The 25,143-nt window shown below is 37.4% G+C and overlaps 1 protein-coding gene and 1 long non-coding RNA gene across 4 annotated transcripts in view; both read right to left on the reverse strand.

The window, feature by feature from the left end:
* Positions 1-25,143, reverse strand: part of LOC101889731 (uncharacterized) — a 55,874-nt gene that overhangs the window by 19,297 nt on the left and 11,434 nt on the right. The window contains exons 1-2 of one of the 3 annotated variants that reach the window (XM_059130933.1): positions 24,597-24,721; positions 19,449-19,712 (exon numbers count right to left, since the gene is read on the reverse strand). The exons of 1 other annotated variant lie outside the window; for it this stretch is intronic. In XM_059130933.1, the coding sequence (XP_058986916.1) occupies positions 19,449-19,498 (50 nt within the window). In that variant the 5' untranslated portion in view covers positions 19,499-19,712; positions 24,597-24,721. Of the gene's footprint in view, positions 1-19,448; positions 19,713-24,596; positions 24,731-25,143 lie in introns of those variants that run through there. One more of the 3 variants, XM_059130932.1, reaches the window with a different exon arrangement.
* Positions 19,664-20,718, reverse strand: LOC131806597 (uncharacterized). Its single transcript, XR_009344101.1, has 2 exons — positions 19,975-20,718; positions 19,664-19,890 (listed from the first exon to the last, which is right to left on the reverse strand). It is a non-coding gene; the product is annotated as an uncharacterized LOC131806597 (long non-coding RNA).

Consider the following 25,143-nt stretch of genomic DNA (forward strand, 5'->3'; position numbering starts at 1 on the left):
CCGTCCGTCTGTCTGTCTGTCTGTTGAAATCACGATACAGCCCACATTATTTGACGTAGAGCTCCAAAATTTAGCAGAGCTATTTGCATTGTGTCTAGGATGGTTGGTATTGAAAATGAGATATATCGGTCCACGTTCTGGTATAGTCCCCATATAACGGTACCTCCCGATATTCGGTATTTTGATGATTTATGCCACATTTTTTCACGGATTTGTCTTAAAATTGGTATTTGTAGGTCATAGCGGGTCCCTGAGCGTGTGGCAAAACATTGCATGTATAGGTCCACGTTGTGGTATAGCCCCCATATAAAGGTACCTCCCGATATTTAGTATTTTAGTTTTTTTACCACATTTTTTCACGGATTTGTCTGAAAATCGGTATTTGTTGGTCATAATGGGTTCCAGCTCCGGTGGCGAAACATTGTAATTATAGGTCCACGTTTTGGTATAGCCCCCATATAACGGTACCTCCCCATAATCGGCATTTTAATGGTTTTTGCCACATTTCTTCTAATGTTTCTTTTACCTTAAGGTGGAGGGTATTAAAAGTTTGGCCCGGCCGAACTTAATGTTTTTTTTACTTGTTTTATTTATTTTTGTACCCTCCACCATACATAGTATGGAGGGTATACTTAGTTTGTCATTCCGTTTCTAACACCTCGAAATATGCATTTTAGACCCCACAAAGTAGATAGATTCTGGATCAGCGGAAAATTCTAAGACGACGTAGCCATGTACGTCCGGCCGCCTGTTGTAATCAGGATGAAGTCAAAACGAATAGAGGAGATAGGAAGTATGTTAGACAGAAAAAAATTTGCATAGATCAATATTTTGTCTGCAGACAGGTCAAGTTCGAAGATGGGCTATAGCGGTCCACGATATCGTATGGCCCTCCTATATAACGGTACCCCCCATATATTCGGTATTTTAATGATTGCAGCCAAAATTTTCAATGAAATTGTATGAAAATCCATAAAAGGAGTTCCTGCTGAGTTCTTTACCCCCCCCCTTCCAGAGTATTGTCAGTACAGGGTGAGAGGGAAAAAACTCCAATCAACTTCAGACTGCTGTCATTTCTAAGCCACTCGTCCGACAGCCGTTACTATTATTCCAGTGACAGCTCATTATATTGTTTATAAGCGTACAACAGCGTTTTGATGAGAATTTTCCAAAAAAAAAGTTATTCGTGGCGGAATTCAAGCGTGATAGGGTGATTTCTTTCCATTTGGCTGGTAAACCACAAGTGGCTATCGTTAGAGCACTCCAGCATTTAAATGTGAATAAACATTTTGTGTCTCGTACCATCGCTCGTTACCGTGATACTCTATAGCGTAACCCGACGTCAAGGAAGAGGACGGAAGAAAACAGCAAAATCTGCAGAAATGGTTCGTAAAGTAAAGAAGCGACTTGATCGAAGCCCGCGTCGCAATGGCCGAAAAATGGCTCGTGAGCTGAACACATCGCAATATTCCATTCGGCAAATATTGAAAAAATGGGCTCGGGGTAAAGCCATTGCCATTGAAATTCAAAAAAGTGCAAAAACTTACACCGCAACGGAAAGAAAATAGACTCAAAAGAGCTAAAGAGATGCTTCGCTTGGCCGAAAGTGGTGAACTGCCAAATTTGGTTTTCTCCGTCTCCGATAAGAAAATATTCGTTGTCCAGCAGTTTGTAAACAAATAAAATAATCGTGTTTACTTGCCCAAGAGGTCAGCTGAAAATGAGCACCTTTGGTTGGCCAGCAGAACTCAAGTGCGGGCCATGGTGATGGTGTGAGCCGCCATAAAAGCCGATGGTCGCTCTCCGCTCGTATTAATCGCTCGTGGCATTAGAATAAATGCCGAATATTATCGCGAAAATATTCTGGAGGGTGTACTAAAGCCTTGGGCACGCAAACATTTTGGCCGCAGACCTTGGACATTCCAACAGGACTCACCAGCACCATCGCACTCAGCACGCACCACCCAAGAATGGTTAGAAAATGAGGTTCATCGCTTTATTTCCAGCGCACAATGGCCACCAAAATCTCCGGATACCAATTCGTTGGACTATTGTGTCTTGAGAGATTTTGGAAAGCAAGGTTGGCACTCAAAACTACCAATGTGTCGATCACCTCAAGCAAGCGCTTTGCCGGGAATGGACTAAAATACCGCAGAGCAACATTCGGGCAGCATGTGACGGTTTCATTGGCCGTTTGAAGGCCATAATTTGTGCCAAAGGTGATCAATTCGAACAAATCCAAACTTATTCTAAAATTTGAAGCTATTTCCGACTTTTTTGCTTTAATTCAATAAAATTTAAAAAAAAATAAAATTATGGCATCCGTCCGTTCGTCTGTCCATCTGTTCGTCTGTTGTAATCACGCTAGGGTCAAAACCAATAAATATAGGAAGCTAAAATTTTGCACATATCAGTTTTTTGTCTGCAGGCAGGTCTAGTTCGAAGATGGGCTATATCGGCCAGCGGTATCGTATGGACCCCATAAAACGGTACCCCCCATATATTCGGTATTTTAATGATTGCAGCCAACATTTTTAATTAAATTGTCTGAAAATCCACAAAAACAGTTCCTTCTGAGTACTTTACCCCCTGTAAGAGAATTGTCAATATAGGTCCACCATATCGAATATCCCCCATATATATCGGAATGTACCTATATTCGGTATTTTGATGATTATAGCCATATTTTTCAATAGCCTTGTCTGAAAATCCACACCAGGAGTTGTTTCTGGGTACTTCATTCCCTGGAAGAGAATTGTCTATATAAGTTCACCATATCGTATATCCCCCATATAACCACACCTCCCAATATTCGATATTTTGATGATTTTAGGTACAATATTCAAATTATCGAAATTGTTTGATCGTATTTGAAGTTCCCAATAGCTACTAAAGCCTATGACAAAAAATTGGCTGTGCAGGTCCAGGTCTTCGTATAGCTCCCATATAACGATATCTCCCAACATTCGGTATTTTGATGATTTTAGCGACATTATTCACCGGAATTGTTTCAAATTTCGTATTTGAAGTTCGTAACGAGTACTACAGCCTGTGACAGAAAATTGCATGTGCAGGTCCCGGTCTTCGTATAGCCCCCATATATAAGTACCTCCGTATATTCGGTATTTTGACGATTTTTCCCACCGAAATGGTTTGAAATTTCGTATTTGAAGTTCCTAATAGCTACTAAAGCTTATGAGAGAAAATTGTCTGTGCAGGTCCAGGTCTTCGTATAACTCCCATATATCAGTACCTCCCTATATTCGGTATTTTGACGATTTTAGGTACAATATTCTTCGAAATTGTTTGAAATCTCGTATTTGAAGTTCCTAATAGGTACTAAAGCCTGCGACAGAAAATTGTCTATGCAGGTCCACGTCTTCGTATAGCCCTCATATATCAGAACCTTTCGATATTCGGTATTTTGTTGATTTCAGCGACATTATTCACCTGAATTGTTTCAAATTTCGTATTTGATGTTCCTATTGGGTACTACAGTCTATGACATAAAGTTGACTGTGCAGGTCTAGGTCTATGTATTGGACCCATATATCAGAACCCCACTATATTTGTTATTTTGATGATATTACCTACAGATTCACCGAATTTTTTTCAAGTTTCGTATTTGAATATTATAATGGCTTATGGCAAAAGTTGCCTATGCAGGTCCACGTCTTCGTACATACCTCAATATAATGGCTATATTCGGTAATTTTAATATTTTAACAGAATTTTTAACGGATTTTATTTTAATTTTTTTTTTTTTTTTTTTTGAAAATTTCCAAATTTGTTCCAAAATGATGGAGGGTATTCGAAGTTCGGCCCGGCCGAAATTACTGCTTTTTACTTGTTATTATTTTGTTGAAGCACCATTAGCGACCATAATTCACCTAGTAATGCCAGTGTTTGAGGCAGCTATTTTCATGGCTGGTGTCACTGGTGTTTTGACTCTTTTGAGACAATAAACAAGGTCGATACCTGAATACTCTTCATCGTAAATAGCTCACTGAAATGAAAGAACTTTTTAACTCAAGTAGACTTTGAAAAGAAGTTTTAGTTGATAGAGAACCATCAACCATTTAATTTTGTTAAAGACCTCCAGAAGGTGATTGAAAAACCTCAAGAAGTACATAGAATCCATAAGTAGGTCCTATATATCTTTTCAGAAGAAAGGTATTACTGAGGTAATAAAGACCCCCAAATCTTCTCAAGAGGTGGAGAAAAGCGGCGTTAAAATGCTCTATTCATGGAAAACTTAAGTCACATGACTGACCATTTCAAGGAGTTGCAAAGAGAACGACAAATTATTACAATGTTCCGCTCCATTGGAGATTCCCATTTTCTTTCACTTTCCTTTAGATGCTTGGCTTGTCTGCACAAAATAAAAATAAAAACATCAACAGCAGCAATAACGAAAAAAACATTAATTTACAGAAGACTTAAGCAACTCGTGCGAAAAATGTTTATTATTACCTGCAAAAACAATGGCAGCAGCAACAACAACAAAGGCCACTGACAAAGACACTTCAACAAAAAAAGAGGCACTGAAACCCTCTCTCATAGGCACTCTCTACCCGCTTACATCAAACGTCAAAGCCATGAATAGGCGCAATCACCACCACTAGCGCTAAAGCCTCTAATCAAGTTGGCTCAAGCGAACATTAGAAAGCACATTGGGCGCCACTCCCCTCTCAGGTCTTTTCCAATTTCAATGTTTTGTTGTTACTGTTGCTGTCTTTTGCGATTGTATCATGAACAGGTTTTTCTTTACGTTTTCTTCGACAAAATTTCGCCAATGCCAAGGGGCTGCTGCTGCTGCTACTGCCACCTTTGGGTCAAACAGGTGGTTGTGTTTTGTTTTTTTTTTCTTCTGTTTTCGGTTTTGCTGTAATCGTCGAAAATTTGCTTTCATGCCACAACAGTAACACCATGAACTTCAGAGTTGAGAGGTGCTTCATGGTGGTTGGTTGCTTTTTTTTCAAAGTAAAATGAGGAAACCAAAAACAACAGTAACAACAACAAAAACATGGGTATTATCAAGAAAGGTCAAACGGATTAGAGTTTAATTTACAAAATTGTAAGGAGTTGTAAGTGGGGTGTTGAAGGATGGTTGTGGTTGGGAAATGTATAATAAAATAGTTATAATAAAATGGTGGGATATTTATGGATAAAACCCCATAAGGTCTTCTCTGGGTAGAGAGATCACTGTTCCCCCAATACCTTCTTCTGTGGATAGTAGATCTTCGACAGATCTTCTACGGGTATAAATGTTTCCACAGGATTCTGTGGGAAAAAAAAAAACTTCCACTGGTCTTCCATGCATAAAAGGCCTTCCATGGGTCTTCTGTAGATAAAAGAGCTTCTGAAGGTCTTCTATCGGTAGAAGATCACACATAGGTCTTCTATGAATAGAGGAACTTCTTCCGGTTTTTATGGACAGAAGAACATCCATAGGTTTTCTAAGGATAGAAGGCCTTCGAAAACCTTTCCACAGATCTTCAATGAATAGTAGATTTTCCACAGGTCTTTTAGGGATTTAAGACTTTCCCCAGGTACTCTATAGATGGAAGACCTTCTACAGGTTTTTTTATGGAACGTAGACCTTTCATAGGTCCTCTATGGATAAAAGGCCATCACCATAGGTCCTATATGTATACAAGGTATTTCTATGGATAGAAGACCATCCACGGGACATCTATGGAGGAAAGACCTTCCACAGGACTTCTATGGATAGAAGACCTCCCACAGGTTTTCTGTATATGGAAAACCTATCGTAGGCCCTCCAAGGGCCATAAGAACTTCCACAGGTTTTCCTTGCATAAAAGGCCTTCCGCGGGACTTCTGTAAATAAAAGAGCTTCTGCAAATCTTTTATCGGTAGAATACCTCCAATAAGTCTTCTATGAATTGAAGAACTTCTTCCGGTTTTTTTTATAGACAGTAGACCATCTATAGATGTTCTATGGAGAGAAGACCTTCCATAGGACTTTTACGAATTTAAACCCTTCTACAGGTTTTCAATGGATAGTAGACCTTCCACAGGTCTTATAGGGATTTAAGACTTTCCACAGGTACTCTATAAATGGTAGACCTTCTAACGGGTTTTTATGGGACGTAGACCTTTCATAGGTCTCCTGTGAATAGAAGGCCATCATAGGCTTTCCGTGGATAGAATACCTTCCACAGGTCTTCTAGGGATAAGACACCTTCCACAGTTTTTCTGTGCATGGAGAACCCTTTATAGGTTCTCCAAGGGTTATGACACCTTCCACAAGTCTTCTATATAGTCCTTCTTTAATATATTCTAGAAGACCTTCCAGGGGTCTTTAATGAAAAGAATACCTTCTTCTACGAGAAGAGGACCTTCTCTTCTCCTACGAGAAGAGGATCATCTATTCTCCTACGAGAAGAGGACCTTCTCTTCTTCTATGAGAAGAAGACCTTCTCTTATTTTATGAGAAGAAGACTTTCTCTTCTCCTACGAGAAGAAGACCTTCTCTTCTTCTCCGAAAAGAAGACCTTCCCTTCTTCGACGAGAAGAAGACCTTCCCTTCTTCGATGAGAAGAAGACCTTCTCTTCTTCGGCGAGAAGAAGACCTTCTCTTCTTCGACGAGAAGAAGACCTTCTCTTCTTCGACGAGAAGAAGACCTTCTCTTCTTCGACGAGAAGAAGACCTTCTCTTCTTCGACGAGAAGAAGACCTTCTCTTCTTCGACGAGAAGAAGACCTTCTCTTCTTCGACTAGAAGAAGACCTTCTCTTCTTCGACGAGAAGAAGACCTTCTCTTCTTCGACGAGAAGAAGACCTTCTCTTCTTCGACGAGAAGAAGACCTTCTCTTCTTCGACGAGAAGAAGACCTTCTCTTCTTCTAAGAAAAGAAGACTATCTCTTCTTCTATGGGAAGAAGACCTTCTCTTCTTCTATGAAAAGAAGACCTTCTCGCCTTCTATGGGAAGAAAAAGACCTCCTGGTCTTCTATGGGAGGAAGAAGACCTTTTGGTTTGACATGAGAGGAAAAGAAGACCTTCTGATGCTTTGTGAGAAGAAGTAATCCTTCTATGGGAAGAAGACATTCTATGAAAAGAAGAAGACCTTCTGGTCTTTTATAAGAAGAAGACGAAGTCCTCTGTCTTTTATAAGCAGACCTTCCAGTCGACCAGTAGAAGACCGTTTGGTCTTCTATTAGGACACCTTCGGGTCATCTATTCTGGTCTTCAATAAGAAGACTCTGTGGTTTTGAAAAAAAAAAATATCCTCTTCATATAAAAGACCCTCTGGTCTTCTGTAAAAGAAAGAGACCTTCTGGTCTTCTATGGAAAAAAAGACAATCTGATATTCCATCAGAAGAAAACCAAATATTCAATCTTCTATAAGTACACCTTCGGAACGTCTATTCTGGTTTTCAATGAGAAATCTCTCTCTGGGTTTCCAATAAAAGATCCTCTTCTTATAGAACACCCACTGGTCTTCTATGAGACCCTCTATTCTTCCTTAAGAAGATATTTTGTTGTTCTGTAGGTAGATCTTCGGGTGTGCTATAACAAAATTTTCTTGTTTTCTTGGAGAAGACCTTCTTGTATTTTTTGGAAGACCTTCTTGTCTTCCAAAGAAAATCTTCTGGTCTTCCATAAGAAGAATTTCTGTTCTTCTATAATAGAAAGCGATCTGATCCTTTATGTAAAAACATTCTGATCTTTTGTGTAAATATCCCCTCATATTTTTTAGAAGACCTTCTTGCCTTATATTGTAAGATCCTCTGATCTTCAAGAGAAGATCCTCTGCTCTTCCATAAAGACACATTCTGCTTTTGTATGGGAGGAGACTTCTAAAGATACAATTTCGTAGAACATTTTGAGTCCCATATGCAGACGATATTTTTCAAATCATTCGAACAATGCATTATGGAACTGATTTGCCTAATCAAATCTGGACCGCCACGAACATTCTAATCTAAGACAAATAAATTTAAATAGCTTTCTATCCTCATCTGTCTCAGAATCTCTTTAAGAGGAACAATTGTCTGGGGTTAAGAATCAACTTAGTCTAGATTTGCTCTTTTGTTGTTTCTATCACAGAGAAAATACTAGCAAAGAAACCCACATCCCCTCCAATCTCCTATGGTGCCTTCAGCAGACCTACCTCCCTCCCTCCTCCAGGCATTTGTCTGTTACTCTAATAAATTTATGGAAAGAAAAAATATGTCGTCAAAGTTAATTTGCAATCATCAAAATGTAAATATGACGACTGTGACGAAAATGCGACTGTGGCTGTGATGTTGGCTCTGTGGTCGCATCGGACGATGCAGCTGATGAATGAAGAAATAAGACAGAAAAAAAAAACAAAAAGAGCGGAGCAGCAGAGAAATAAATCACAAAATTAAATTCAATGAATAAATTGCAAGAGGCAAAATATGTAGCTACAAGTGTGTGTGTGTGTGTGCGAGACAGCCATTACGACAATGCAACAAAAAGACAACAAGAAGAAAAACATAGATCACAGTGATAAATATGTATGAAGACGCAATCAAACATGAAAGCTAATCAAGGGTACAGTGGTACCGGAGTGGAGAAATTTGTGTTAAAAAAACAAGTTCAAAAAGTATCAGTCGGTTTTGCCGACAGATGTATATCCTCAGCCAATGTTCGATTATTTATTTTTTTTTTTTGACTTCTGTTATGATTATTCAAATTGTTAAACCTCTATGAAATAGGTTCCGAAGGAATGGGTCAATATTGTCCATTTCGTATCGGTACTAAATAAATATGATAAAAATATTGCGACGAGCCAAGTTTGGACTATATTGGTGACTTCCTTCACTTTGATGATGATATATGTGATAATTTTTGGAAAATGTGCGTGTTGTACCACATATAGTCGACCGAACTATACCATTTTCATACTTCATCTAATACAGACCTAAATATTGGTATGGGCAAAATTACAAGAAAATCGAATATTTATATCCAATTTTATGCGAAATCATAAATTCCAAATTCATCTCAGTTTTAAGGGAAATAATTAGATATAGCAACTTGTAGAGAATCACCGACTGATTTCGCAAGTTATGACAGATAAAAGTATTGAAAATTGTGACCCTTTGTGGGTGGGGTACCAGAAGGGGTTCCCAGATATATGTCATCTTCATAACAGATCTTGTACGTGTGAAATTTGAAGAGAATTGGATGTTTATTTCGCTTTCTTTGAACATTTTGTTATTCAAAATCGTGAACCCTTTGTGGAGAAGGTAGCAGAAGGAGTGGACCAATATAACCTATCTTCACAGCATATTTTGTATTAGTAGAAATACTGGGATATGTGAAATATAAAGAGAACCGGATGCCTATTTTGGATTTTAAAATCGTTTTGGTTATTCACAACATTGACCCTTTGTGGGGGAGGTACCAGAAGAAATGGTACGATCTCTGCCATCTTTATAACAGATCTTAAGTTGATGGAAATATTGAGACCTTCCAAGTCTGAATGGAATCAGATGATAGTTTTGCGTTTTATGAGCTTCATTAATATTGAAAATATTAACCCTTCGTGGGGGAGGTACCAGAAAAAATGGCCCGATCTCTGTCATCTTTATAACAGATCTTGTGTTCGTATAACAGATCATCTTTATAACAGATCTTGTGTTGCGATGTGTCAAGTCTGAATGGAATCGTATGTAAATTTCTCGTTTTATGAGCATCATGGATATTCCAAATTTTGACCATTTGTGGGGGAGGTACCGGAAGGTGTGGACCGATATATTCCATCTTCACACCAGATCTTGGGTTAATAAAAATTTAATTTTTGTTTTTCAAATTTCACAAGTTATAATTTTTCAAAATTTTGACCCATTGTGTGGGAGGTACTTGATGGAGTTGACCGATATTGTCCATTTTGTCCATATTGTCGCACCTGACCTAGCACTGATGCAAATATTATTATTTGTAAGGTTGGAGCAAAATCGGATTATCGTTTTTCTTTCTGTGCAGTAAAGTATTATTTTTGAAATTTTTGACCTTTTGTGGGGGACGTACAAGAATTGGTGGATCGATATTTCCGATCTCCGAACTCGATCTAGGTTCGACCATAATATTACGATGTACCAAGTTTGGATCAAATCGGATACTCCCTTTGAGAGTTATCGTGCACACCAGGCAGCTAGACAGACGGACGAACGGACATCGCTAGATCGACTCCAAATGTCCTGAAACGGATTTGATCCAAAGAGACCTAGGGTCTTAAACCGTTATTTCGATGAGGCACGTTTAGGCCGTATCAAGTGATATATACCCTCTCTAGCCATATGACTGAGGTTATAATAATGTCATGTCTGCTTTTATGAGGGAGGTCCTGCTACGTATGATTAATATTTTTAATTGTAAATGACATTACTCATACGCCGACATATTCACAAAACTTCTAGACCTTGTTATGTTTATCATAAAACAAGTAAGCAAAGGCTGTAGTCGTGCAGGACCGACCATGTGATAGGGGAAGCCTCCTTAAGTCCAAACCTATTTCGGAAGATTTCATTTTTGGAATGGTGTCATAGAGCCCTGACCGATGTTACCCTTAGCTTTTTGACCGGTAGCATTTGCCCAATATTTACACTCTCTGTCATGCTGCTAGGTATTCTAAACTAAGTCACACAAAAGTTGTCCTCCATTTACCTGCTAAATATAATCCAATTGTCATCCAAAATGTTGCACTTCTTCCCTATTCTTAACTCTCTTCTCATTCGGAATTTCGTGTCGATTGGTTTTCAATTATAACCTGTAGAGCGACTCCTTAAATATATCAGTTTTGACATCAACCCTAACTCTATGCGAAATTTTTATTGGCATGTTTTTACGCGATTTTCTTAGATTTTATCCTTTTCTGACAAGAAGCCATTCCAAATTAATGAGAATTGTGAACATCAGTCCATCGGTTCTTGACTTAAAAGCAGAATATTTCTTTTGCATATATATTGTATCAATTTTGCTACATATCCGACATGTTGTCACTCAGCATCACTATAATGGTCAGAAGTGACCTTTGCTTTTGGTTTCGCTGGGATTAAACAAATATTCGCAATTTAGTTGAAATGTTCGCATTTTCTTACAGAAAAGCTGTGGTCTATTTTAATCGCTAAATATTGTTCGATGACCGTTAAAATTGGAAGGCTTCTGCCCAGCCCTAACTTGAAACTCCATGCTAAATTCCGCGTCGATTGGCCTGTAGAGCAACTGCAAAATCCGAAAAATTTTCTGTTGTTGGTTCATTTCAACCCCTAAAAATTTTGTGGTGATCTCCAAAAACAATACGCTTCTATTCTGACCCTAACCCCACCTTTATTTTGAATTTCGTGAAGATCGGGCCATAATTGCGACCTGTAGCGTGATTAGAAATTAACATGGACAGACGGACGGACGGAAATACAAGCTAGATCGACTCAGCTCAGCGATATAGGAAGATCCATATATAGTTTCCTATGTCGAGGACCAATATTTTGAGGTGTTATACAATTTTTGGACCAATCAAACTTATAATACACCCAACACATAGTGGTGTAGGGTATAATGACTGCAAAAGATGGTATTCTATAATTAAACCCTACACCACAAGGTGGCCAGGTTATTATGTCTTTGTGCATTTGTTTGTAACAGGCAATTGATCCTTTTGATGATCTGCATAGAATCACATTCTGTGTCGATTTATGCATGTCCGTCCGTCTGTCTGTCCATGTATTTTTCTAAACAAAGTACAAAGTACATTTATTGCCCTATCTAGATGAAATTTTGCACAAATCATTTGTTTGGCCCAAGGACGAACCCTATTGAAATTGGAGATAATCGGCCAAAATTTAGATATAGCTCCCATATATATCTTCGTCCGATTTGCCTTTTATTGTGCACCAAACGTGTAACATCAGTCCGAATAGTATGGAATTTTGCACATACAATCAAATTAGGCCTGAAAATAAGTATGCCAAATTTGATCGAAATCGGTTCAGATATAGCTATAGCTCCCATATATATTGTTCATCCGATTTGTTATTTTAGTCCTCCGCAGCCGTAATATGCACTCTGTAACAACAATATTTGGGGAAATATATCAAATACAGCTCAGAAATACATTTGCTAAATTTTATCGAGATCGGTTCGGATTTGGATATATTTCCCATATATAACTTCGTCCGATTTACCTTTTAGAGTGCACCAAACGTCTAATATTTGCCCAAATGGGATGAAATTTGGCACTTACGACCGAATTGAGTCTAGAAGCTAGTATGTCAAATTTGGTGAAGATCAGTTCAGATATAGCTATAGCTCCCATATATATTGCTCATCCGATTTGTAATTTTAGTCCTCCGCAGCCGTAATATACACTCTGTAACAACAATATTTGGGGAAATATATCAAATACAGCTCAGAAATATATTTGCTAAATTTTATCGAGATCGGTTCAGAGTTGGATATAGCTCCCTTATATAACTTCGTCCGATTTACCTTTTATTGTGCACCAAACGTCTAATATTAACCCAAATTGGATGAAATTTGGCACTTCCGACCGAATTGAGTCTAGAAGTTAGTATGTCAAATTTGGTGATGATCGGTTCAGATATAGCTATAGCTCCCATATATAGTGTTCATCCGATTTGTTATATTTGTTATCCACAGCCGTAATATGCACTCCGTAACAACAATATTCAGGGAAATTAAATTATTAATTATTAAATACAGCTCAGAAATATGTTTGCCAAATTTTATCGAGATCGGTTCAGATTTGGATATAGCTCCCATATATAACATCGTCCGATTTACCTTTTATTGTGCACCAAACGTCTAATATTTGCCCAAATGGGATAAAATTTGGCACTTACGACCGAATTGAGTCTAGAAGCTAGTATGTCAAATTTGGTGATGATCGGTTCAGATATAGCTATAGCTCCCATATATACTGTTCATCCGATTTGTTGTATTTGTTATCCACAGCCACAATATGCGTCGATTGGTTGAGGTTGTCATAACAACAATATTCAGGGAAATGTATTAAATACAGCTCTGAAATATCTTTACCAAATTTTATGGAGATCGGTTCGGATTTGGATATATATCCCATATATAACTTCGCCCGATTTACCTTTTGTTGTGCACCAAACGTCTAATATTTGCCCAAATGGGATGAAATTTGGCATTTACGACCGAATTGAGTCTAGAAGCTAGTATGTCAAATTTGATCGAAATCGGTTTAGATATAGCTATAGCTCCCATATATATTGTTCATCCGATTTGTTATATTTGTTATCCACAGCCGTAATATGCACTCCGTAACAACAATATTCAGGGAAATATATCAAATACAGCTCAGAAATATTTTTGCCAAATTTTATCGAGATCGGTTCCGATTCGGATATAGCTCCCATAATATCAAATGGGCAATATAAGTCCGAATTTAAAAGATACAAATGCTTCGGCATATTTAGTCCTTTGAACTTTAAATTATAATTAAATTAGCAGAGTGGTGTAGGGTATCATAAAGTCGGCCCCGCCCGACTTTAAGACTTTCTTTACTGGTTTTTTATTGATTATCCTTTACAAATAAAGTCTTGCCATGAAGTCGTAGAGGAGCTTTCCTATTTTCTGTATATTGCCTTCAACCAATAATTTCCTACCCTTCCAACCACTGTTCACACTTAGGTCTGTTGATCTCTTGCAATGCACACGCAACTCCAACCGCCATACCATAAAGCCAAAGTCTAACAAATTTACGTACACGATACAGCCAGTACTCACACGTTTCAATAGCAGAGAGATGGAGAGAGAGAGAGAGAGGCATAGCATGTGTGATTGTATAGATATAAGCAAATCTTAAGCTCCATGGGCAGCCTAGGCAAAGACAAATGTCTTCAAGTGTTGCATGTTGCATCTCATACTGCTACATTGCCTCAACGACCATAAATGCGTTGAAATTCAATTGCAGCTTCAGGCGGCTGCGGAGTGACGTTATGTTCACTTAATTTGCACGCATTTGAAAACAAAGACAAAGCCCCGGCCAAACGTATCTCCACCTATGTATGCTGCCTAATTGGTAGAGCATCATTTACGGCTCCCACACGCACACTAACACACACACACGCTCTGCGGCAAACCCCACATTCCTAATGGAGTGTTTGAGACGACGTTTATGACAACCTCAACTCAACTCAAATTGAATTAACAAATGTCAGCAACCGTGTGTGAGTGTGTGTGTGTTTGTACACATTTTTTGTCAAACTTCTTCTTCTTCTTCATCTTCAACCTGCCTTGGAATTGGGTTTAAGTGAATTTTTCACATTTTTGTGGATTTTATGAGCGTTTGGAAAACAGTCATGAAGTGTGACCATTGAAGCTGAAAGTTTACGGCATAAAGGGCTTTAAACTTATAAACACGTTTATTAATTATGTTTTAATTTTGTTGTTGCTTTATTAATAGTGTTGTTGTTTTTGTTGTCTTGGACGTTGTTTTGTGTTTTGTTGTTAGGTTTTCTTTTATTAGCGTTACGTTAATAACATGCAAAAATTCGTGACAATTTTGAGTTCAATGCATGAGGATGACGCTGGCGAATGTGATAATCACTGAGGTATGCATGATGTGCTGGTCAGCAATTTATCGAATTTAGGAGAAAGGAGAGCAAAGAGAGATCAGATTATGAGTTGGATTAATAAGTAATGATCATCTCACACTGTTTGGTTAGACCTATTACATTAAAAATTCGCACTTTCAAAAGTATTTGCATTTTTAATATGCAGCTTGAGGTAGATGGAAATCCATGTTTTGCCAAAGGAATTTTGTTGTGGATATAAACAATTTTTATACCCTCCACCATACTATGGAGGGTATATTAATTTTGTCATTCCGTTTGTAACTCCTCGAAATACTCATGTCAGACCCAACAAAGTGTATATATTCTTGATCAGCGTAAAATTCTAAGACGATTTAGCCATGTCCGTCTGTCTGTCTGTCTGTGTGTCTGTCTGTCTGTCTGTCCGTCTGTCTGTCTGTTGTAATCACGCTATCTTTCGAACAAACTGAGATAGGTGGCTAAAATTTTGCACACATGTTTATTTTTCCAGTAGGCAGGTTAAGTTCGTAAATGGGCCATGTAGGTCCACGTCTTCGTATAGCCCCCATATATCGGTACCACCCGATATTCGGTATTTTGATGATTTTAGCGACATTATTCACGGGAATTGTTTCAAATTTGGTATTTGAAGTTCAAAATGGATACTACACCCTAAGGCAGAAAATTATCCGTGCAGGTCCACGTCTTCGTATAGCCCCCATATAACGGTACCTCCCTATATTCGGTATTTTGATGATTTTAGCGACATTATTCACCGGAATTGTTTTAAAATTGGTATTTGAAGTTCGTTATGGGAACTACAGTCTGTGACAGAAAATTGTCTGTGCAGGTCCAGGTCTTCGTATAGCCCCCATATAACGGTACCTCCCTATATTCGGTATTTTGATGATTTCAGCTACATTGTTCACCGTTTATTTCAAGTTTCGAATTTGAATATGGTAATGGCTTATGACCAACAATGCCTATGTATGTCCACGTCGTATAGACCCCAAAAATAACGGCTATATTCGGTATTTTTAAAATTTTAACAGAATTTTTTAAGGATTTTATTTTTTGAAAATTTCCAAATTCGTTGCAAATGGTGGAGGGTATTAAAAGTTTCGCCCGGCCGAACTTACTGCTTTTTAACTTGTTGTTGTTAGGTTTTCTTTTATTAGAGTTACGTTAATTAGCCAGAAAATAAACATGCACAAATTCGTGACAATTTTGAGTTCAATGCATGAGGATGACGCTGGCGAATCTGATAATCACTGAGGTATGCATGGTGTGCTGGTCAGCAATTTAGCGAATTTAGGAGAAAGGAGAGCAAAGAGAGATTGATTAATAAGTAATGATCATCTCACACAGTCTGTCGTCTGTCTGTCTGTCTGTCTGTCTGTCTGTCTGTCTGTCCGTCAGTCTGTCTGTTGTAATCACGCTATCTTTCGAACAAATTGAGATAGAAGGCTAAAATTTTGCACACATGTATATTTTGCCAGTAGGCAGGTTAAGTTCGTAAATGGGCCATGTAGGTCTAGGATATCATATAGCCCCCATATAACGGTACCTCCCGATATTCGGTATTTTGATGATTTTAGCGACATTATTTACCGGAATTGTTTCAAATTTGGCATTCGAAGTTCGTAATGGATACTACAGCCTAAGACAGAAAATAATCTGTGTTGGTCCACGTCTTCGTATAGGCCCCATATAACGGTACCTCCCTATATTCGGTATTTTGATGATTTTAGCGACATTAGGTAACGGAATCGTTCCAAATTTGCTATTTGAAGTTTGTAATAGATGCTGTAGCATAAAACAGAAATAGGTCTAGGATATCATATAGCCCCCATATACCGTACCCCCCGATATTCGGTATTTTGATGATTTTAGCGACATTGTTTACCGGGATTGTTTCAAATTTCGCATGTGTAGTTCGTAAAGGATACTTCAGCCCATGCCAGAAATTTGTCTGTGCAGGTCCAGGCCTTCGCATAGCCCCCATATAACGGTACCCCCTATATTCGGTGTTTTGATGATTTTAGCTACATTATAAACAGATTTTTCTTCAAGTTTCGCATTAAAATATTGTAATAACTTATGACAAAAGTTGCTTATGCAGGTCCACGTCGTCGTATAGGCATTCGGTATTTTTAAGATTTTAACAGAATTTTTAACGGATTTTTTTTTTTTTTTTTTGGAAATTGTCAAATTTGTACCAAATGGTGGAGGGTATTAAAATTTCGGCCCGGCCGAACTTACAACTTTTTTACTTGTTTTTTTTTTCAAAAATATTTTTCATTCTATTCTATGGACACAAAGTGTGAATTGAATAATAATTAATTCTGGATATTGGCAGATATATTAATTAATATAATCATCGTGGAGGATAGCGCCATAATAAGTTAAAAACTATCAGTGGGTTTTGCCGACAGATGTATACGCTCCTCAGCCCATGTTCGATTATCAAAATATATTTTGACTTCTGTTATGATTATTCAAGCGATTGCCCTCTATGGAGTAGGTTTTGAAGGAATGGTTCAATATTGTCCATTTCGTATTTGACCTAAAAAACTATGATATAAATATTGCAACGTGCCAGGTTTGGACTGAAATGGTTACAACCTTCACTTTATATGAGATATCTGACAATTTAGTAGAAAATTATAAAATGTGCGTCAGGTACCAGATATAATCAACCGAAATGTTCCATTTTCACACTCCATCTAATACAGATAAAAACCAGTAAAAAAAGACTTAAAGTCGGGCGAGGCCGACTTTTTGATAACCTAAACCACTTTGCTAATTTAGTAGAGCTCCGCATAACAATACAAATTTTTTATGGGATAATTCAATCATACACGCTATGATTATAATTATAATTTAAAGTTCAAAAGACTAAATATGCCGAAGCATTTGTATCTTTTAAATTCGGACTTGGTGCACAGTTAATTTGAAATCGGATAAAAACATATATATGAGCTATATCCAAATCGGACCGATCTCGATAAAATTTGGCAAAGGTATTTCTGAGCTGTATTTGATATATTTCCTCAAATATTGTTGTTACAGAGTGCATAATACGGCTGCGGGTTACAAATATAACAAATCGGATGAACAATATATATGGGAGCTATAGCTATATCTGAACCGATCTTCACCAAATTTGACATACTAGCTTCTAGACTCAATTCGGTCGTAAGTGTCAAATTCCATCACATTTGGGCAAATATTAGACGTTTGATGCACAATAAAAGGTAAATCGGACGAAGTTATATATGGGAGATATATACAAATCGGAACCGTTCTCGATAAAATTTGGCAAAGATATTTCTGAGCTGTATTTGATATATTTCCCCAAATATTTTTGTTACAGAGTGCATATTACGGCTGCGGTGGACAAAAATAACAAATCGGATGAACTATATATATGGCAGCTATAGCTATATCTGAACCGATTTCGATAAAATTGGGCATAGTTATTTTCAGACCTAATTTGGTTGTATGTACAAAATTCCATACTATTCGGACTGATATTACACGTTTGGTGCACAATAAAAGGCAAATCGGACGAAGATATATATGGGGGCTACATCTAAATTTTGACCGATTATCTCCAATTTCAATAGGGTTGGTCCTTGGGCCAAACAAATATTGCTTGGAAAATTTTATCTCAATCGGATAATAAATGCGACCTGCAGTTTGTTCACAAGAATACATGGACAGACGGACGGACGGACAGACGGACAGACATGCATAAATCAACTCAGAAAGTGATTCTATGGCGATCCTCAAAAGTAACTATGGGTCTATCTCGCTTCCTTCTTCATGTTACAAACGAATGCACAAAGACATAATACCCTGACCACCTTGTGGTGTAGGGTATAAAAATAAGAAATAAGTAAATTAGCAAATGTGGTGTTAATAGAGCTGGGTTACGCAGGTCTTTCATAGAAAAAATCATGTACTAAGGGCCTATCTATGGAAGACTGTATCTAATGATATGGAGCGTTATTTACCTATAAAAATCTCCTATTTATAAAGAACTTCTGACCTTTCATCTGGAAATTCTTCTTGATGAGACGTTCATGCTATAGAAGACCCCTGGAATTTTTTTAAGGAGGACTTTTGTAAGAGCTGAGTAACATCTGGAAGTGTTTTCCTCTTTGAAAAAAATTTGGAAGTTCTTGTGCCTTTTCTCAGAAAGCCATCTAATTTTTTTGTGAAAATCTATGGATGTTCTAAAATGTGAGGAAGATTTATAGAAGTAATTATAGCTCTGGAATGTCTTGGACAGTTTTGGAGGCTGTTGTTGGTGAAAGATCTATCGATTGTTTTCTATTCAAGAAAGACATAAGGAGAATATTTTGTCCAATAAAGAGTTGTAAGGAGTCTTCTACCCTTAGAGGGCTTGTGGAATTTATAATATTCGTAGAAGTTCGGGGAATTATCGTTTATCTATAGAGGATATCTGGAATTCTATTCATACCAGATCTATATAAGAAATTCAATCCAATGAAAACGTGATAAGGGTCGAAAACCTATGACATAGTTAAAAGAAGCTCTCTTGAGGGGGTCTCAGGTTGTCTTCAAGTCTAAGAGCGCCTAATGCTTCTGTAGGCCTAGAAAACTTTATCTAGTCCTTTATTATGTCCAAGAACCTTCTATAGGTAAAGATTTTCTTTAATTATATATTGCTAAAAACATTTCATAGATCTTCAAGACTTAATGTAGTGTATTAGGCTTTCATAATGCCCTTCAACATTTCCTTCAAACTAATTTCAGCAGGGTCGTATTTTATTTATCCGGCGTATACGCAATAACAAAAAAAAAAAAAAATAATAATAATAAAAGTATTTAACACTTACGCTGTTGCTGAACCACCACGCGGCATTTTGTTTAGATGGCGATCACGCATTTACCAAAAGAAAAGCAACAACAACTTAAATGCTGCAACAAACAAATTACGTTACGTTTTTTGTTTTTGCTGTTGTTTTCTTTTCTGGGTTCTTGGCTGTCTGGCAGGCGGGAATTAATGTTTGATATTCTGTTGTTATTTTTACGGGGTTCTCACTTTGTTTGCTTTTCTTCTGTTTTTTTTTTTTTTTTTTGCTTTTATCTCTTAAAAATGACTAAAAGAGGCGAAATGATATGAAATGTTGGCGAAAATGTGAAATGGTGAAAATTAAATGCGACGTAATCGAAAAGAAGCGGAACGACAACAAAAAAAGAGGGAAAAATTGACAAAACGACGTCACACGTTCAATTTTGGCATGATCCGAGGCATTTTGTGATGCTGAAGTGACTGAACTAAACAGAAGGAGGAAAAATCAGAAAAATTCAGAAGAGGAGGAAAACACACACACAATTTTAGATCACTTGAGATTTATTTACGTATGTCTTTTTTGTGTAGTTGTAGTTGTTGTTGTTATTGTTATTTATTCTAATTGTTGTTAATCAATTTTAGTTTAGTTTTGCTTAAATATTAATTTCCGTTCGAGTTCGTCTTCAATCTAAAACTTCTGCGATGAAACTGAAACGAATGTTCGACGGTTGCGCTGGGTTGGTAGGTTCAGCGGCGACAATTAATTTTCATAATACAGCGACAACAGCAACAACAACATGAACAGCAACAGTGATGCTGATGGTGATCATCATCGCCGCCACCGCCGTTATATGGGAGAGGGAGAGGGGAGATCCACTCTCATTCTAGGACTGTGGCAAAACAAAAATGTTGCTGTAACTCGAATAAAATGTCACGAAAATTAAAACACCAGCAACAACAACACCAAAACATTTCGTATTAAGTCGAAAGAAAAACAAATAACAATTGAATTATTAACAACAAAATGTTCACATATCATCTGTAGCTGCTGAATAACTTTGAATTGCGCCTGTATGCGTCGGCGTATGTGTGTCTAGTGCAATGTATGTGTGTTTGGGTGTGTGTGTGTGTGGAAAGATGAGAAAACTATTGCAAACGATCTCACGTACGTAGGTTTGCACATCGAACTAATTACACTAATCTACTGGAGATAAAAAACGCTAATAAATAAAATAAAAATTTAAGAGGCAGTGGAAGGGGGTTTAGAGGAGGGGAAGGAGAATAAGTAAAAAAGCTGTATATTTGGTCGGACCGAATTTTGAATACCCTCCAACATTTGGAAAAAATTTGGAAGTTTTCAAAAAAAAAAAAAAACAATAAAGAAAGTCCTAAAGTCGGGCGGGGCCAATTTTATGATATTCTACACTACTTTGTTAATTTAGTAGAGCTCCGCATAACAATTAAAAGGGAGAATTCTATTATACACGCTATGATTATAATTATAATTTAAAGTTCAAAGGACTAAATATGCCGAAGCATTTGTATCTTTTAAATTCGGAAAAGGTATTTCTGAGCTGTATTTGATATATTTCCCCAAATATTGTTGTTATAGAGTGCATATTACGGCTGCGGAGGACAAAAATAACAAATCGGATGAACAATATATATGGGAGCTATAGCTATATCTGAATCGATCTTCACCACATTTGACATACTAGCTTCTAGACTCAATTCGGTCGTAAGTGCAAAATTTCATCCCATTAGACGTTTGGTGCACCATAAAAGGTAAATCGGACGAAGTTATATGTGGGAGCTATATCCAAATCGGAACCGATCTCGATAAAATTTGGCAAAGATATTTCTGAGCTGTATTTGATATATTTCCCCAAATATTGTTGTTATAGAGTGCATATTACGGCTGCGGAGGACAAAAATAACAAATCGGATGAACAATATATATGGGAGCTATAGCTATATCTGAACCGATTTCGATTAAATTGAGCATATTTATTTTCATGCCTAATTTGGTTGTATGTGCAAAATTCCATACTATTCGGGCTGATATTACACGTTTGGTGCACAATAAAAGGCAAATCGGACGAAGATATATGGGAGCTATGTCTACATTTTTAACGATTATCTCCAATTTCAATAGGATTCGTCCTTGGGCCAAACAAATATTGTTTGGAAAATTTTATCTCATTCTCTCTTGACCCCGGAAGTCCGGGGTCAAGATTCGAGCTAGACCCATATGCACTTATCCGATATAGAAAGCTTACAAAAATACCTGTACAATATGATGGGGTTTTTTAATCGACTCGGAAACTATCGATTTTTTTGACCCGGTTTTTAAAAAAAAAAATTCCAAAAAGTCGAGAAAGGGCAATTTTGAGGGTGTCAGCTATAATTTGGCAACAATTTTGTTGACCCCCACAATGGGCCTTTTTCGACTTATTTGGGGGTTTTATAAAAAATCCAAAAAATTGATAATTTTACTATAACTTCCGAAAACGTTCAAAAATCCCCTCATGTCACCACATGTTGGATAGGTATTTTTATAAGCTTTCTATATCGGGTAAGTGGGTACGGTTCTAGCTCGGGTTTGAACCCGGAGTTTCGGGTCAGAAATCTGGGGTCCTGAGTCCATCCCCCAAGAAAAAAAAAAATAGTTTCCCGGAATCAGGGTAAATACACCTACCACTAAAAAATGTCATTGTTTTTACTTAACTAGATTTAAACCAAATGCCGAATATAGGGACTTGCATTGGCAGTTTTCTGCCGCAGGCTGTAGTATCCGTTACGACCTACATATACGAAATTTGAAACAATATACCAATATAGCCCATTTTACCAAAAGTCCTGCAGACCAAACACATATCGGACGGACAGACGAAAGGACATCAAAATACAACCCACCTTGTTTAACGTAGAGCTGTTAGCCTACAGTTTGCGTTGCGTCTGGGGTGTCCGTTTTCGTATAGCCCTCATATAATGACACCTTTCGATATTCAGCATTTTCATAATGTTAGCTAAAGTTTTCAAAAACTTGTTCCAACTGTAGTATTTAGGGTTTGTTATAGATTTTACATCTTGAGACACAACATTGTCTATATAGGTCCACGTTCTCCCTATAGCAACCTGATATTCGGTATTCTGTTAATTTCAAATTCGAACGCTATCTTCCGAAAGAATTGAGATAGACTAAAAATTTGCATAGTTCACCAGTAGGCAGATTAAGTTCGTAAATGGGCCAGTATCGGTACCTCCCGATATTCGGTATTTTCATGATTTTAGCGACAGTATTTACCGGAATTATTTCAAATTTCGTATTCGAAGTTCGTAATGGGTACTAAAGCCTATGACAATATTTTTTTTATCCAGGTCCACGCCTTCGTATAGCCTCCATATAACGGTACCCCCGATTTTCGGGATTTTCATGATTTACCGACATTATTTATCGGAATTATTTCAAATTTCGTATTTGAAGTTCGTAATGAGTACTACAGCCTATGTCAAACATTTTTTTATGCAGGTCCACGTCTTCGTATAGATCACCATTATGACGGTACCTTCCGATATTCGGGATTTTCGTGATTTCAGCGACATTATTTATCGGAATTATTTCAAATTTCGTATTTAAAGTTCGTAATCGGTACTACAGCCTATGGCAAAAAAAATCGTTTGTAGGTTCATGTTTTCATATATCTTCCATATAACGGTACCTTCCGATATTCGGTATTCAGGTGATTTTAGCAACATTATTCACCGGAATTGTTTCAAATTTGGTATTTGAAGTTCGTAATAGGTACTACAGCCTATGACAAAAAATTCCGTAGGCAGGTTCACCTCTTCGCATAATCTCCATTTAACGGTTTTCATTTAGGAGGTAGTTTTCGGAAGTTTTTTTTTTTGAAAATTTTCAAGTTCCTTTTAAATGGTGGAGAGTATTAAAAACTCTGCCCGGCCGAACTTTGCTGTTTTTTTTACTTGTTTTTCCATTTTGTTTATCCGAAATAGTTTCGGAATGCATTCCTTTATACTGGCATCTTCGGGGCCTTTTATATATTTACTCTTGGAAAAAAAAACTTAAAACTGTAGCCCTGTGTTATTGATTACATATTCGCATGAAAGTAGACGCCACAGAAAACTAAATGTGGACAGACATTTCTAAATAGGCGCGTCAAAATAATAAAAACAATGAACGGAACAATTTAAAAGTCATAGAGGCGGCTGGCTAGTCAATGATTGTCACTGACACCATCACAGACACACATACATACATACATATATATCATAATTTACCCACATACCTATACTTTAGAAAAAAAATACATTCCCTTTTGGGAGGGTGTGGTGCGATCTCAAATGCAAATATTTTGATTAATATTCTGAAAATCTGTTTTTTTTTTTTTTTTTGAATTTCACGAGGAAAAATTTGAAATGCAAAAAAAAATTGTGGTGACATCTTCATTCAAATTCAGTTGAACGTAAATTGGAATAAAATTAAATATTTACAAAATATTTCTGAAATTGGGAACGGGGATAAATTGGCTTTAATTGCTCTCCTGAAACAAAGTTGCAGTGAAAACAAAATTATGTGTAAACATGAATTATCTTGTCGGGTATCAGATGATTTATGAAATTCTCAGGTATTTCGATATTTGTTTATTTTTGTTTTCTTGGCGGAGATATTTGAATCCTATTTTTGCAGTTGTTGGTGTTATATTTACATTAGCTCACAAAGCGCCAGCCGCCCGCCAGGCAACCACCAATCAGCTCAAGTGAAAACTCAGAACATTAAACGGCGATCACTTGCTTCTCTTATTTACTTTGGTTTGGCATTGCACAACCGTGTGACTCCCAAATGGTGACTGATTGTTTGCTGGGGTGGCGGATGGCTGAGTTGGTTGGCTGGCTGACTGACTGGCTGCTGAGTGAGTGAAGGTAATTTATTACAACAACAGTTTGTTTACTTTTTTTCCAGCAGATTAGTTTTCTGCGATGCGGGATCTATTTTGTTTTATTATTTATTCACAACAACAAATTAAGCAAACACCAACTAAACTAAACTAAATAATTAACAACAAATTAACAACATCAACCATTCAAATCATGCCAACAATTCAGGCACAAAACATCAAAAACCAAAGCAAAAATTCAAATCAAACAACAAAATCCGTAACGCGATTACCGATTATCTAGGGGTTGACGTTGACGACGACTACGGCGAAGGCAATGGCAACACTTGTTGAACATTTGCTGCGTTTGGATCGATCGACAGCGTCCGACGAACTTCACTAACAAACTGAACAAATAGCTTGCCATCACAATGGCTAAGTACTTGAAGTCGGCAAAAACACACAATACGAGCACACACACGCAGCCCCAACAAGATCCATACCTCCCTCCATCCATCCCACAGAGAGAGAGAGAGCATCAGAGAGAGCGAGAAGAGCAGCATCAGCATCATTAACTAAAGGCAAAAGAAATGTGAAAATTGCCAATAATAACAGTACAACAAAAAACGAATGAGCGCCAATCGATATGGAAATGATCGGGATTTTTCTTGCCATCCCCTGCCTCTCCCATTTCGTATTTAACAGAGAGGATTTTCTTTACAGCTTTCACATGATGCTGATCTGTTATGTTAATCAGTTGCTGTTGGGATTTTGTTGCTCTGTTAACCGTTTGCTGTCAACAGAGTTATTTGTTAACATCTGTTGTTGAATTTGGGATAT

The sequence above is a fragment of the Musca domestica genome, unplaced genomic scaffold (genome assembly GCF_030504385.1).
Source record: "Musca domestica strain aabys unplaced genomic scaffold, Musca_domestica.polishedcontigs.V.1.1 8, whole genome shotgun sequence".
In the NCBI taxonomy this organism is placed as follows: domain Eukaryota; kingdom Metazoa; phylum Arthropoda; class Insecta; order Diptera; family Muscidae; genus Musca; species Musca domestica.